Source organism: Schistocerca cancellata, chromosome 6, assembly GCF_023864275.1.
Source record: "Schistocerca cancellata isolate TAMUIC-IGC-003103 chromosome 6, iqSchCanc2.1, whole genome shotgun sequence".
Taxonomy (NCBI): domain Eukaryota; kingdom Metazoa; phylum Arthropoda; class Insecta; order Orthoptera; family Acrididae; genus Schistocerca; species Schistocerca cancellata.
Window position 1 is genome coordinate 106,420,622 of NC_064631.1, and position 13,637 is coordinate 106,434,258.

The following is a 13,637-nucleotide window of genomic DNA, read 5'->3' on the forward strand; positions in this document are numbered from 1 at the left end:
GTAATGCAGATGATGTATGCTGATGAGAGCATAATTTTTATGTTAATATCCAACATGAACTATCAACACGCCAGAAGATGGAGAGACTATGTACTCATGTTAGTATCAGTTTGTAGTCAACAAAGGAGACAGTTTTGTTCTAAATTCTATGGCTAAATTTTATGTACAGTATTACCTCATATTCTTATATTTACAAGAAGCAATAGAAAATCTGATTTCATATAGGCATAACACGAAAAGAGGAGCACTTGTTATCTATTGAAGCAAATATGTATCACTTCTGATCTCTATTTCAGTTAAAATGAGTTAATAAATGAGTATAAAATGAATCTATATTACATACTGAGACGAAAAATTTTGAAAACTTCAAAATCATATACATTTTATTTTAATTTGCCACCTACAGTTTGACAACCTCAAACATATTTCATACATTTTTGTGATGATCTTTATTCTACTTTCACACAGTGGATGTATTAACCATACACAAGATCAGTATTTTGGAATTGTAACTGCAAGTAGGATTATGTAAGTAAGAGTCATTATGTAAACACCAGTACGGTCTAATATAACAGCTGCAAGTTTCCATTCACTTGGAACTGGTGTCTTTAGACTATTGGTCTTATCTTCATTGTCATCTTTGCCTGTGCTCTGGAACGAGAATGAAAACAAATAAATAAAATATTTTTCATAACAAAGCTCCTAAATAATTATTGCATCAAAGTCTCTTTAACCTATAGCTTCACTTATCTTTAACAGATGAAACAAATTGAGCAGAACAAGGAAGAAAGGAGAATGAGAAGATAAACCAAGTAGAGCTTTATTTGAGTTGTACATAACTTGCCATAGCCTTTCCCTCTTTTTTTGACCTCTTCACACCACCTGAGTCCTTTTTCTCTTTTCCATAAGAAGGAATCTCTTCTTCATTTTTGTCTCCTATCCTTGCTTCTTTTTTCTCTCTCTCTACAAATTACACTTGGAAGCCTGTTACAATGTCTACAATTTAATCACACTGTTAGCCTTTCAGTCTTCTCCTTGGTCATTCTAATGGTATTCGTTCATTCTGCATGAGTGACTTCATCATTGTGTTATGATACTGATGTATTTTTTTAGGTCTTCAGATCTGCAGATATATTCCTTTTTTCTGTGTACCCCATTCATTTTTTATGATTGCAGTTTTATGTCTTTATTGTCTTTTAGAATATTTGTTTCATTTCAAAACAGCAAAGAAATAATAGTCATGGCTATTAAAATTCCATCATAGGCTCTCTTATTACATTTTTCTATAACATTTTAAACATTGTGCCTCAATGTAACTCAAACTTTTTATTTTATTTCAAATGTTGAGTTCTTCAGATACTTGCCTGAATATCTGTATGTGCTAGCGCAACATTTCTGGGTTTTGGAGAGGCATTTCGGACCCAGGTTGAATCAGTCCCATGGATTAACAGCAACGGCCAGTATGTTGGCCAGTTTGGATGTGGTTTTTAGGCAGTTTACCATATCCATCTAGGTGAATACTGGATGGTGCCCACATCCCACCTCAGTTAAATAACTCACAAACATTTCAAAAACTTTCACACACTTTCACATGGGTTAACACTAGACATAGACAGATGGCATAGACAAATTTCATCACAGGAAGCGTATCAAGCCATCCTATACTACCAACACTACCGAATACAGATGAACATGCTGACCCTGTGAAAACATGGGATAATGCCAGGGAGAAGAAGTTCACTTCTACAGGTGTATTATGAAGATCAGTGACTTCTCTCTACCTGTCCATTTACATTCAGTTACTATTTTACATCTAATAGTTTCATTCATTTAAACACCAAGGATTTAGCATTGTTGACTATAACACTGCAGTTGTGCTATGTGTGCCTCTCTGTATGTGCACTTCATTATCAACAACTATAACCTTATCATCAGCAATTAAAATAATCATTCCAAATCTGCTATTATTCAGATTTTGTATATAGTTCATACTTTCTTTCCTTCAGATGGTGCCACTAAGTTCTTATGTTTTGTCTCCATTTGTCTTCCAAAATATTAAAAATATCTTATACCACCAGATCTTCCCCACCCCCGTGCCCCTGCAAACTATCATATGGGTGCCCTTGTTTCTACACCAATACACTACTGACCTACTCTGCCTTCCACACCTCAAAAATACACTTCCCATACGGAAGAATACACCACTTCCAAACACACTCTCTCCAGACTCACAAGGCAGTTGTCAAATTAACCCCTGAAAACCTAACACTATCAGAAAGACCCGCGCATTCAACCCTGCACCCCTGGTCTAGTTTGCTGGATTTGTCAAGGATCTCCTTTCCCTGGCTCACTCTCTTCACAATTACATTCTCTGTCCTCATTTGCTTGGTATCCACACTAGCCTACTGACCAGTTCAAGTTCAGCACCTGTAAGCTCCAAGCACACACATGACTTGCTCAAACTATGTCTTAGCCGTTTCCAGCTTCCCTCTAACTGTTACCCTCCTCCCTTTCCACTTGGCTGCTTCAAAGTACCTTTGCAAGAGAGATGTCTCTACCTCAACTTTTCATCCTTCATTAAAGCCCTTCCTATTGACACCAACTTCATGGTTTCGAACATACAGCTATTGATGCTGAGAAACCCATCCTAACCTTACTATTTGTTATGCTGAGAAGGACTCTACACTAATTACCATTATGATTTACAATTCTATTCCAGAATTCCAGCATTAGCTCCACCAACTCCTCAAAACATTGGGCTTATCCTAAACCTGTGATGTGAAACCATCTTCTTACTTACAACTGCTTGCTCCCGAACATTCACATCTGCAACTTTCATCAGTTTGACTCAGAGGAGGGGACGAAATACCGTTGCCCAGTTAACAACAACAAGAAGCCAGCTTCCCCTCCGACACCAGCAACAGTTCAATGAATGTCAACGGTGAAAGGGTATAATGTGATTGGCTTTCCTCCATATCACACTTGTTTCAATCTTATTACATGTATATCACCACAGGTAAAAATATATCTAAAAACAAAGATGATGTAACTTACCAAACGAAAGCATTGGTATGTTGATAGACACACAAACACACACACAAAATTCAAGCTTTCACAACATATGGTTGCTTCATCAGGAAAGAGGGAAGGAGAGGGAAAGACGAAAGGATGTGGGTTTTAAGGGAGAGGGTAAGGAGTCATTCCAATCCCGGGAGCGGAAAGAGTTACCTTAGGGGGAAAAAGGACAGGTATACACTTGCACACACACACATATCCATCCACACATATACAGACACAAGCAGACATTTGTAAAGGCAAAGAGTTTGGGCAGAGATGTCAGTTGAGGCAGAAGTACAAAGGCAAAGATGTTGTTGAAAGACAGGTGAGGTATGAGCGGCGGCAACTTGAAATTAGCGGTGGTTGAGGCCTGGTGGGTAACGGGAAGAGAGGATATTACTGAAGGGCAAGTTCCCATCTCCGGAGTTCTGATAGGTTGGTGTTAGTGAGAAGTATCCAGAAAATCCAGACAGTGTAACACTGTGCCAAGATGTTCTGGCCGTGCACCAAGGCATGTTTAGCCACAGGGTGATAGTCATTACCAACAAACACTGTCTGCCCGTGTCCATTCATGTGAATGGACAGTTTGTTGCTGGTCATTCCCACATAGAAAGCTTCACAGTGTAGGCAGGTCAGTTGGTAAATCACATGGGTGCCTTGTAACCTTTGATCGTGTACACCTCCCGGGTTACAGGACTGGAATAGATGGTGGTGGAAGGGTGCATGGGACAGGTTTTACACCTGTCTTGTCCTATCCTTAATAAAAGTCCTCAATCTTTTCTCTCCCACATCCACACCGGCTGTTCAGAGCATCCTCCTACAGGCCAACCGCAAATTAGAACAGCATCCCACCCTCCACCTCAAAAAACTATCCAATCTCCTGGTTTCCCACCTCTGGGAAGGCAACTCACCCACCCTCCACAACCTTTCCAGCAAACCTCAACCTCCTCTCACTGCACACAGACCCAGTCTCCCCCATCTACTCAATCTCCCACTTCCAGCTCCACTCCCCCCCAAAACCTCAAAATTCTAATCAACACAATCTGGAACCACAACACCCGAATTCAGTAGTTAACCTTTCCTCCAAACCTCTATCCCCGTCTGAAACCTCTGTCCTATCCAAAGGCCTCACCTTCAGCCCTACTCCCAGATTCAACCAAACAGCCCTCGTCAAAGATTTACTGTCCTACACTCGTACTCTCTGCTGGAAATATCAATTTTGCCACGAAGAAAGATAATCCTAATCCTACTCCTAATGATCCATCTCCCCAGGACACTATCCAAATTGAACCCTGCCTGGAACAGTTCTGTCCTCCGTCACAGCGGGACCCACCTCCTCTTCCCCAAAATCACCCTCACCAAACCTTCCAGGAATTTCTCACTTCCAGCCTTGCCTCTCAATCCTTCTTGAAAAACCTTAATCCTACTCCCAACATCACCACTGCTGAAGCCCAGGCTATCCATGATCTGAAGGCTGACTGATCCATCGTCATTCTTCCGGCGGACAAGGGTTCCACGACCGTGGTTCTTCATCGTCAGATGTATGTGGCTGAGGGACTGCGTCAGCTTTCAGACAACACTACATACAAAGTTTGCCAAGGTAATCCCATTCCTGATGTCCAGGCGGAGCTTCAAGGAATCCTCAGAACCTTAGGCCCCCTACAAAACCTTTCACCTGACTCCATCAACCTCCTGACCCCACCGACACCCCGCACCCCTACCTTCTACCTACTTCCTAAAATTCACAAACCCAATCATCCCGGCCACCCCATTGTAGCTGGTTACCAAGCCCCCACAGAATGTATCTCTGCCTACGTAGATCAACACCTTCAACCCATTACATGCAGTCTCCCATCCTTCATCAAAGACACTAACCACTTTCTCGAACGCCTGGAATCCTTACCCAATCTGTTACCCCCAGAAACCATCCTTGTAACCATTGATGCCACTTCCTTATACACAAATATCCCGCACGTCCAGGGCCTCGCTGCAATGGAGCACTTCCTTTCACGCTGATCACCTGCCACCCTACCTAAAACCTCTTTCCTCATTACCTTAGCCAGCTTCATCCTGACTCACAACTTCTTCACTTTCGAAGGCCAGACATACCAACAATTAAAGGGAACAGCCACGGGTACCAGGATGGCCCCCCTCGTATGCCAACCTATTTATGGGTCGCTTAGAGGAAGCCTTCTTGGTTACCCAGGCCTGCCAACCCAAAGTTTGGTACAGATTTACTGATGACATCTTCATGATCTGGACTCACAGTGAAGAAGAAGTCCAGAATTTCCTCTCCAAACTCAACTCCTTTGGTTCCACCAGATTCACCTGGTCCTACTCCAAATCCCATGCCACTTTCCTTGACGGTGACCTCCATCTGTCCAATGGCCAGCTTCACATATCCGTCCACATCAAACCCACCAACAAGCAACAGTAACTCCATTATGACAGCTGCCACCCATTTCACATCAAACGGTCCCATCCCTACAGCCTAGGTCTTCGTGGCAAACAAATCTGCTCCAGTCTGGAATACCTGAACCATTACACCAACAACCTGAAAACAGCTTCTGCATCCCGCAGCTACCCTCCCGACCTGGTTCAGAAGCAAAATACCAGAGCCACTTCCTCATCCCCTCAAACCCAGAACCTACCACAGAAGAACCCCAAAAGTGACTCACTTGTGACAGGATACTTTCCGGGACTGGACCAGACTCTGAATGTGGCTCTCCAGCAGGGATACGACTTCATCAAATCCTGCACTGAAATGAGATTCATCCTTCATGAAATCCTCCCCACTCCACCAAGAGTGTCTTTCCGCCGTCCACCTAACCATTGTAACCTCTTGGTTCATCCCTATGAAATCCCCAAACCACCTTCCCTACCCTTGTAACCGCCCCCGGTGTAAAACCTGTCCCATGCACCCTTCCACCACCACCTACTCCAGTCCTGTAACCCGGAAGGTGTACACGATCAAAGGCAGAGCCACGTGTGAAAGCACCCACGTGATTTACCAACTGACCTGCCTACACTGTGAAGCTTTCTATGTGGGAATGACCAGCAACAAACTGTCCATTCACATGAATGGACACGGGCAGACAGTGTATGTTGGTAATGAGGATCACCCTGTGGCTAAACATGCCTTGGTGCACGGCCAGCACATCTTGGCACAGTGTTAAACTGTCCGGGTTATCTGGATACTTCCCACTAACACCAACCTATCAGAACTCCGGAGATGGGAACTTGCCCTTCAGTATATCCTCTCTTCCCGTTACCCACCAGACCTCAACCTCCACTAATTTCAAGTTGCCGCCGCTCATACCTCACCTGTCTTTCAACAACATCTTTGCCTCTGTACTTCCATCTCGACTGACATCTCTGCCCAAACTCTTTGCCTTTACAAATGTCTGCTTGTGTCTGTATATGTGCGGATGGATATGTGTGTGTGTGTGTGCGCGAGTGTATACCTGTCCTTTTTTCTCCATAAGGTAACTCTTTCTGCTCCTGGGAGTGGAATGACTCCTTACCCTCTCCCTTAAAACCCACATCCTTTCATCTTTCCCTCTCCTTCCCTCTTTCCTGATGAAGCAACCGTGGGTTGCGAAAGCTTGAATTTTGTGTGTGTGTTTGTGGTTCTATCAACATACCAATGCTTTCGTTTGGTAAGTTAGCATCACCTTTGTTTTTAGATATATTTTTCCCCTGCATGGAATGTTTCCATCTATTATATTCATAGCACAGGTAAAAAGTTACATGGCAAGAAATAATAAAAAAATATCATCAGTGAGACAGAAATGCTACAAAAGAAGCTTTTGCAAGTTTTATGCAACAGCACTGGTCTCAAGTTGTGAGCCATATCAATAAAGTAACCAAGGGAGGGCTACTGGAGGAACAAATTGTAGAGACAGTCATTTCGATCAGCTGCAGCACTGATTCTGGATCCAATGGAGATGACAGCAATTATACTGTTTCCTGTAGTTGTGCCACTTACATCACAATTGTGAACATTTATAAAATATTCATAATGCCCTGTTCAATTTTTTATTGCTTACCAGTGCTTCACTGATGGCCACTTAGTGAGCACACAATGAAAGTAGGTGTTATGTGCTCATTTTGTGCTGGCCAATAACACTCCTTTCCACTCATTCCATGCAAAACCATCAAAAGCCACAAGTTATTTTGATTGTGCTACAGCCTCTTTACGGGTCTCTCTATTATGCTCCAATGTTCCCACAGAAAGGTTCTTTATCTTAATTGATCAACATCAGTAACAGCTGTCTACTGTATCCTTTCCTACACCCAACACACAATCAATTCCTCCATTGCCTTCCATAGTTCCTGAATCATTACTGCCAAATGTTTTTTTTAGTTTTTTATTTATTTTTAATTTTTTAAATTATTGTTATTATGGACTACTACAGCACTATATATGAACATTCTCTATGCCCGTAGCCTTGGTGCCGTGGAACATTCCAATCCCAGTGTCATACTGCCATCCAGCCCACAACTTCCTTTTTAATCTTTGTTGCCAGTGATATTTTGACAAAAATTATTTCTCAGTCGACATAAGCATTTGCAAGCAACTGGTTACAACTGATAGGGTATACATAATATCTTTCTGTGCTAAACTGTTTATAGGTAGTGCTCTCAAAACACATTAGGCGAAATCTCATTTTGAGAAAAAAAGACATGGTTGAATTTTCAGTCCTTCAGACATACAATCAAGTTATTCCCCGTCCTCATGGTGGTGGTTTGTGTGCCTCAGTGGTGCTGACATCTGAACAATAGCGCGTCTGAAGCAGGGGGAAGCTACAGTCAATATATTTCACAGGGAAATGCAGCTCCACTGCAATGTTTAATGATGGCGGCATCCTCCTGGGCAAGACATTTTGGAGATAAAATAGACTTCCTTACAGATTTCTGGGTGGGGTACTGCTGAGGAGGTGGCAGTCATCAGAAGAAAAGAAAGCTGGTCTTCTTCAGGTTGAAGAATGGGCTGATGGACAGTAGATCCCTTAATCACGTATGGCTGAAATACTATAAACAGCAGAGCAAACAAATTATCACAGCCACGATTTATATACACAATGTCATGATCCATGTAAAGTTTTTAGGGGCACGGGATTTCATTCTGTTGGGTATAAGTCTCTTCAACTGGATAAGTTCAAACAATAAGAGATTGTTGAGAATTTCAATTAGAACATTGCACAATGATTGACTGAAAGAAGAAGATTAATGCAATAAAAGACAAATGTGAAGTTTTTTAAGAGATGAAATAGTGAAGGCAGAAAAGGAAAATCCAGGAAAAAATGCAAATCCCCACAGAAATACTTGGATAACACAGGCTATATGTTAAATTTGATTGATGAAAGAAGAAAATATAAAAATGCAGTGAATGAAATGGAATGTATAAGACCGACAGTAGTGAAAAATGCAAAGTGGGAGTGGCTAATGGAGAATGCAAAAGCTGTAGAAGCATGCATGACTTTAATACAGCAGAAACCAGAAAATGAAAGAAGGCTTTGGAGGAAAGGGAAGTACCTGTATGAAGATCATGAGCTCCGGGTCTACCTGGTACAAAATAGAGAAGAGAAGGCTGATAGTTGATAGAAATAAATAGAAGTGTTACATCAACCAAGAAGCTTGGTGACAATATTATGAAAAATGGAAAGGAGGTGGGTAAGTTGATATTCTGAGAAGAATTTGACACATCACTGAAAGATATGTGGTACCTGTGGTAGATGGCATTCCTTCAAAATTATTAAGATCTTTAACAGATCTGGTATATAATACTACAGAAGGTAGGTGTTGTCAGATGTATTACCAATCCACTAATAGAAGAAGTTATTGAAATAAATGGTCGTAGCTCTGTCATAAGTTGCATTGAAAAGTATCTTTTTTTATTTCTTGATGATGACCAGTTTTGGACACTTATGTCCATTTTGAAAATACCCATATTGTGTGACAAATACAGATGATAGCCTATGTACAAAAACTGCCCCTTCAGTGATGATCAAAGTGGCAATATGGTTGACTTAACAACCATAAATAGAACACTAGAAAATGTCAATCCTGTGCATTCTGTTTACTGTTGTTGAGTCAGCCATAGTGCTGCTTCAATCATCACTGTAGGGGCAGTTATTGTACATGGGCTATCACTTGTATTTATCACACTTATGATACAGATGGTTTGAAAGTGGACACAGATGACTGAAACAAGTTGCCATCAAGAAATAAAACAAGATACTTCTCAGTGCAACTTATGATGAAGCTATAACCATTTTTTTCAATTACAAAACAAGTTGTGGATCTATTTTTCACCTGCAGGTAACTGAAAGTTCATAGAATAAGTTATGGTTTTAAATTACAGGCAGGAATTATTTCCAAAAGGATGGTAGAAGCCAACCTAGGGGTTCCACAGAAATGTAGAACACGCAAAGTAATAATAATGCTATGAACTGCCTTAGGAGACAGGTGAAGAAATGCAAGTCCACATTTATAGCTTTTATACCAATGATACTGTAATTGCATCAAAGGAAAATTCGCTCAAGAAAACTAATAAATGTGGAGCACAGCTGATAGACACATATAAAAGAAAAGACGTACAATTGCTAGTTTTTGGAATTAATAGTTTGTGAGGTATATGTGTGCCTCAGGTGTCCCCGTTTTGAATAAGTTTAGTAAATGATGAACCCGTGTGTGTGGTTTTTCGAAAGTATTTTTTATTTACATACTGTTTTGTGAATTTCAGAGTGCATTGTGCATTGCTCTTTGTTTCTGGTCCTGTTTCAGCACATTCCAGTGTACGGCAAGTGTTGTATTGCAGCATGCTTGAGAATGAGACTGAAACTTCTGATCTGGTCTGACAGCAGAAGCAAGAAATTGCTACTGTAAAGCAAAAGTGTCTGGCAATGTGAATGGTGTAACAAAAATGCTGTGTGGTGTACAAGCTTACTGTACAGAACTTGAAACAAAATGTAATGGCATTAGCAAAGTGGTATCCAGTCAATAGTACAGTGAAATTTGATCACAAGATTTTGAAGAATGAAACTAATATGGTATTCAATGAATGGAGTAGTGACTTTATTGTTGCCACACTTGGAATTGTTATGGATCACAATTTAAATATGAAAAGGTTTCAGGAATTCAAACAGTTCGTGGTGTACATCCAGTGATTCTTATCAAACAATTTCAAAGTGCTTTCCCTAAAATCTGCCCAAAAAGACAGAAAGTTAATGCAATTGTAAGCTATTTAAAAGATGGAGCTCACACATGTGGCAGCAAAGCATAAGAAAAATGTGAAACTTTAAAAATAATTGAAATTTTTTTTTTTAAAAAAAAAAGAGATACTGGTCACAGATCATCAACAACTAACACAGCATTGTCATCATCACCACCAAATTACACTCAGAATGAGGGAACCATTTGAGAATATTTAGGAAAACAATAGGATGAAAACAAATATTTAAGTAATCCAATAAATTGGCTTTGTCTTTGCACTATGAAGTTAATTATTGACCATCAAAACGCTTTGGTAGAAGGGAAGATGGACCACTCTTAAACATAGCAGACAACCTAATGAATGTAATCATTATAAAGAGGGTAATCATCTGAACAATGATAGACAAACTCAAGACAGACACCTAGAAGAGGAGGGAATGAAAAATGTATGCCTGCCCACCTTCACAGTTAAATTAAATGAAATTTCAGTTGAGACTTGGTCTGTAGTTAATGGTCAGCACTTAAATAAATAATATTCTGTCTGATACAGATTGTGATGTAAGAGGTAACTTGATGTGAGAGACAATGTAATTACTGATGATATGTGATGCCCATCATTGACATCAATGTTTCCAGTATTAATGCTGAGGGGCTTCTGGAAAGAGAGAGTCAGGTCTGCACACTATGAAATAAATTGTATCTACAGCTAAACAAGATGGCACACTTTCCATCTTTTCCTGTGAGTCAGTGTCAGTGTCAGTGCTGTGGGATATAGAAAAAAAAAAAAAAAATTAAAAATCACATATTACTGAAGTTCAACATTAGTGGAAAAGAATACGAGATAATTTTCCTGGTTGTTCAAACATTATCTGTTGGGTATATTTCAGGGACAGACGGCAAAAGTGGATCTTGCTGCAAGCAAGCCATTAATTCAGAATGGTTATGATAAAGGAAAATTTCGTTTAGAGGATCGTCAACAAGGAAGAAATGAGTTCTGTGTGTATGAATTTAAGATGTACTAATATGGATAAGGAGGGAGCTGCAACTCAGATAAACATTACTATATTAGAGAAGAAAAATGCACCTAGAAGAGTGAAAAAGCAGAAGTTGTTCTTTGTCAAATTTGTAAGAAGATTCAAGAGTAGTCTGATTTGTTGGGAAAATACTTGATCATTATCCTACGGTATTTTCTATGACACAAGGATTAATTAAAAGTTTTAAATGTAAACTGAAAGGAAAAGAACATGACATGAGGTGGTCCACAGCAAAAGTTATCCATTACCACCTGCAAAACATGAAGCTGTATATCTTGAAATTAAATTAATATTGTGACAGAATATTACTGAAAGGTAGTTACAACTGTAACACAATACATGTGGATAAAAAGTATGGATCTGTGAGATTGGTGTTGGACAAAAGATCAGTCAAATGAATTGTTTTATCACAAAGAGACTAAGCGAAAAATTTAGAGGAGTTATTGCAATGTCTTAAAAGTGTCAAATATTTTACCAGCTTTGTTCTCATAAGCAGTTATTGGCAAGTGAAGTTAGATAAGGAAAGCAGGAAGTGCACTACTTTTTGTATAAAAGAGGGAGTTATCAGTTTAATGTTATATGTACTGAATGTGTCTACAGCTGCTTTCATGCATGCTCTGGATAAAGTTTTAAGGGAAAAATTATTAAAGAAGTTTGTCATCTATGTCAATGATATATAATAATTAGTTGTGAGTAATGTGAAGAATAATTGGAGACTGTTAATGAACTTTTGCAAGCTTTCAGAAAATTAGGATTAACATTTAATTTGGAGAGGAAAAAAATCTGCAAAAAGTTAGATCAAGTTTTTTATGCCACTCCATATCACCACAAGGTATCAAAATTGATTTAGGTAAAACAGATGTTGTCAGAAAATTTTCTGCATCAGAATGTTCCAAATAGCAAAAGATCATGTTTTTGAATCTCCAATGTCTACAGAAAATTTACCGATAAATATTGCTTATCTACACTAACACTTCTGAAACTGTAAAAAATGGGTACATTGTGGATGAGGGGACAAGAACAGCAAAAAGCTTTCAATCGTACAAAATCTAAATTGCATGAAGCAAAATTATTACATCATCCAAATTTGTCACTTGATTTTTATTTTGGATCAGGCTCTAGGAATTATGCAATAAATGTGGAATTGTATCAGATGTGTGTTGTTAATGGAAGTACGGAACACAGAACAACAGCACCTAAGACTCGATCACTGAGTTTATGGAAGAAAATGCATACAGTAACAGAGAGAGAATCATTAACCGTCACTTGGGGATTTTATACATTCCAGCTGTATCTCTTGGGAAAGCATACAGTTATAATGACTGACCATAAAGCATTATCTTTTCTAATAGCTGTTGTCATGTGTACAAGCATCTTATGCACTGTGCACCAACAATATAAATATTGGATTTGAAATAAGATATATGCCTGGAAAGATTAACACTCTATTGACATAGTGTTGTACCTATCTCAAAATGTGGCAGTCTTTAACGCAGAAAGATATACAGATATACAGATTTTATAAAAGTTGTTGAAGGAGAAAAGTTCATTCAGAAATTATTACACGCTATCAAATCCTTGTAAGATGTAGAGAGCTACTTAAAAATGGTGAAGTATAAATATAATGGTCTGAATGAGGCAAAATTTATAAGCTATTATTTGAAAGAAGAGGAAATTTTGCCTCAAACATACAATATTAATTCTGATCAATGGAGAGTCTGTATTCATGACGTGCTAATGAAGATCTTGTGTAAGTTATGTTCACACAAATAGGACTAAGCAAATGTATGCTAAAACTACAGAAGTACAGTATACTAAACAATATGATGAAGAAAGTCTGCACAATTTTGAAGATATGCAATGTATGCCAGATACCTAAAGTGTGACCTGAGCAGCACCAAGGACTAATGCACAGTATAACTCCACGTAAACCAGGTGGCACTATTTCAACAGACTTGCATTGACCGCTACCATGTTCCAGAGGAAATTTTATGCAGATAATGGTTATTTTGGAATTGTTCTCAAAATATTTAAAGTTTTATCCATTATGAAAACCCACCAGTAAAAATGTGCTCAAGAAATCAGAAGATGACTATTTTGTTATTGTTATTCAGCCTCAGTCCTTTCTTAGTGGTCATGTTTCAAAATTTAGAGAAACAGTGTGGAAACAGTAATGTTAAACATATCCTTAATTCTCACTATAGACTAGCTTCCAATCCAATGGAGTGCGTAAAGAGTAAACTCGAATGTTTATTTTGTGCGTATGGTGGAAACAATTTAAAGAGCGATACAAAAAGTTATCGGACTTTGAGACTATTATAAGTAGCC

At 39.1% G+C, this 13,637-nt stretch overlaps 1 protein-coding gene across 2 annotated transcripts in view; it reads right to left on the reverse strand.

The window, feature by feature from the left end:
* Positions 1-365: 365 nt before the first annotated feature.
* Positions 366-13,637, reverse strand: part of LOC126088590 (acetylcholine receptor subunit alpha-like) — a 255,942-nt gene continuing 242,670 nt past the window's right edge. For both annotated transcript variants that reach the window (XM_049906794.1, XM_049906795.1), the window contains exon 9: positions 366-651. In XM_049906794.1, the coding sequence (XP_049762751.1) occupies positions 493-651 (159 nt within the window). In that variant the 3' untranslated portion in view covers positions 366-492. The remainder of the gene's footprint in view (positions 652-13,637) is intronic.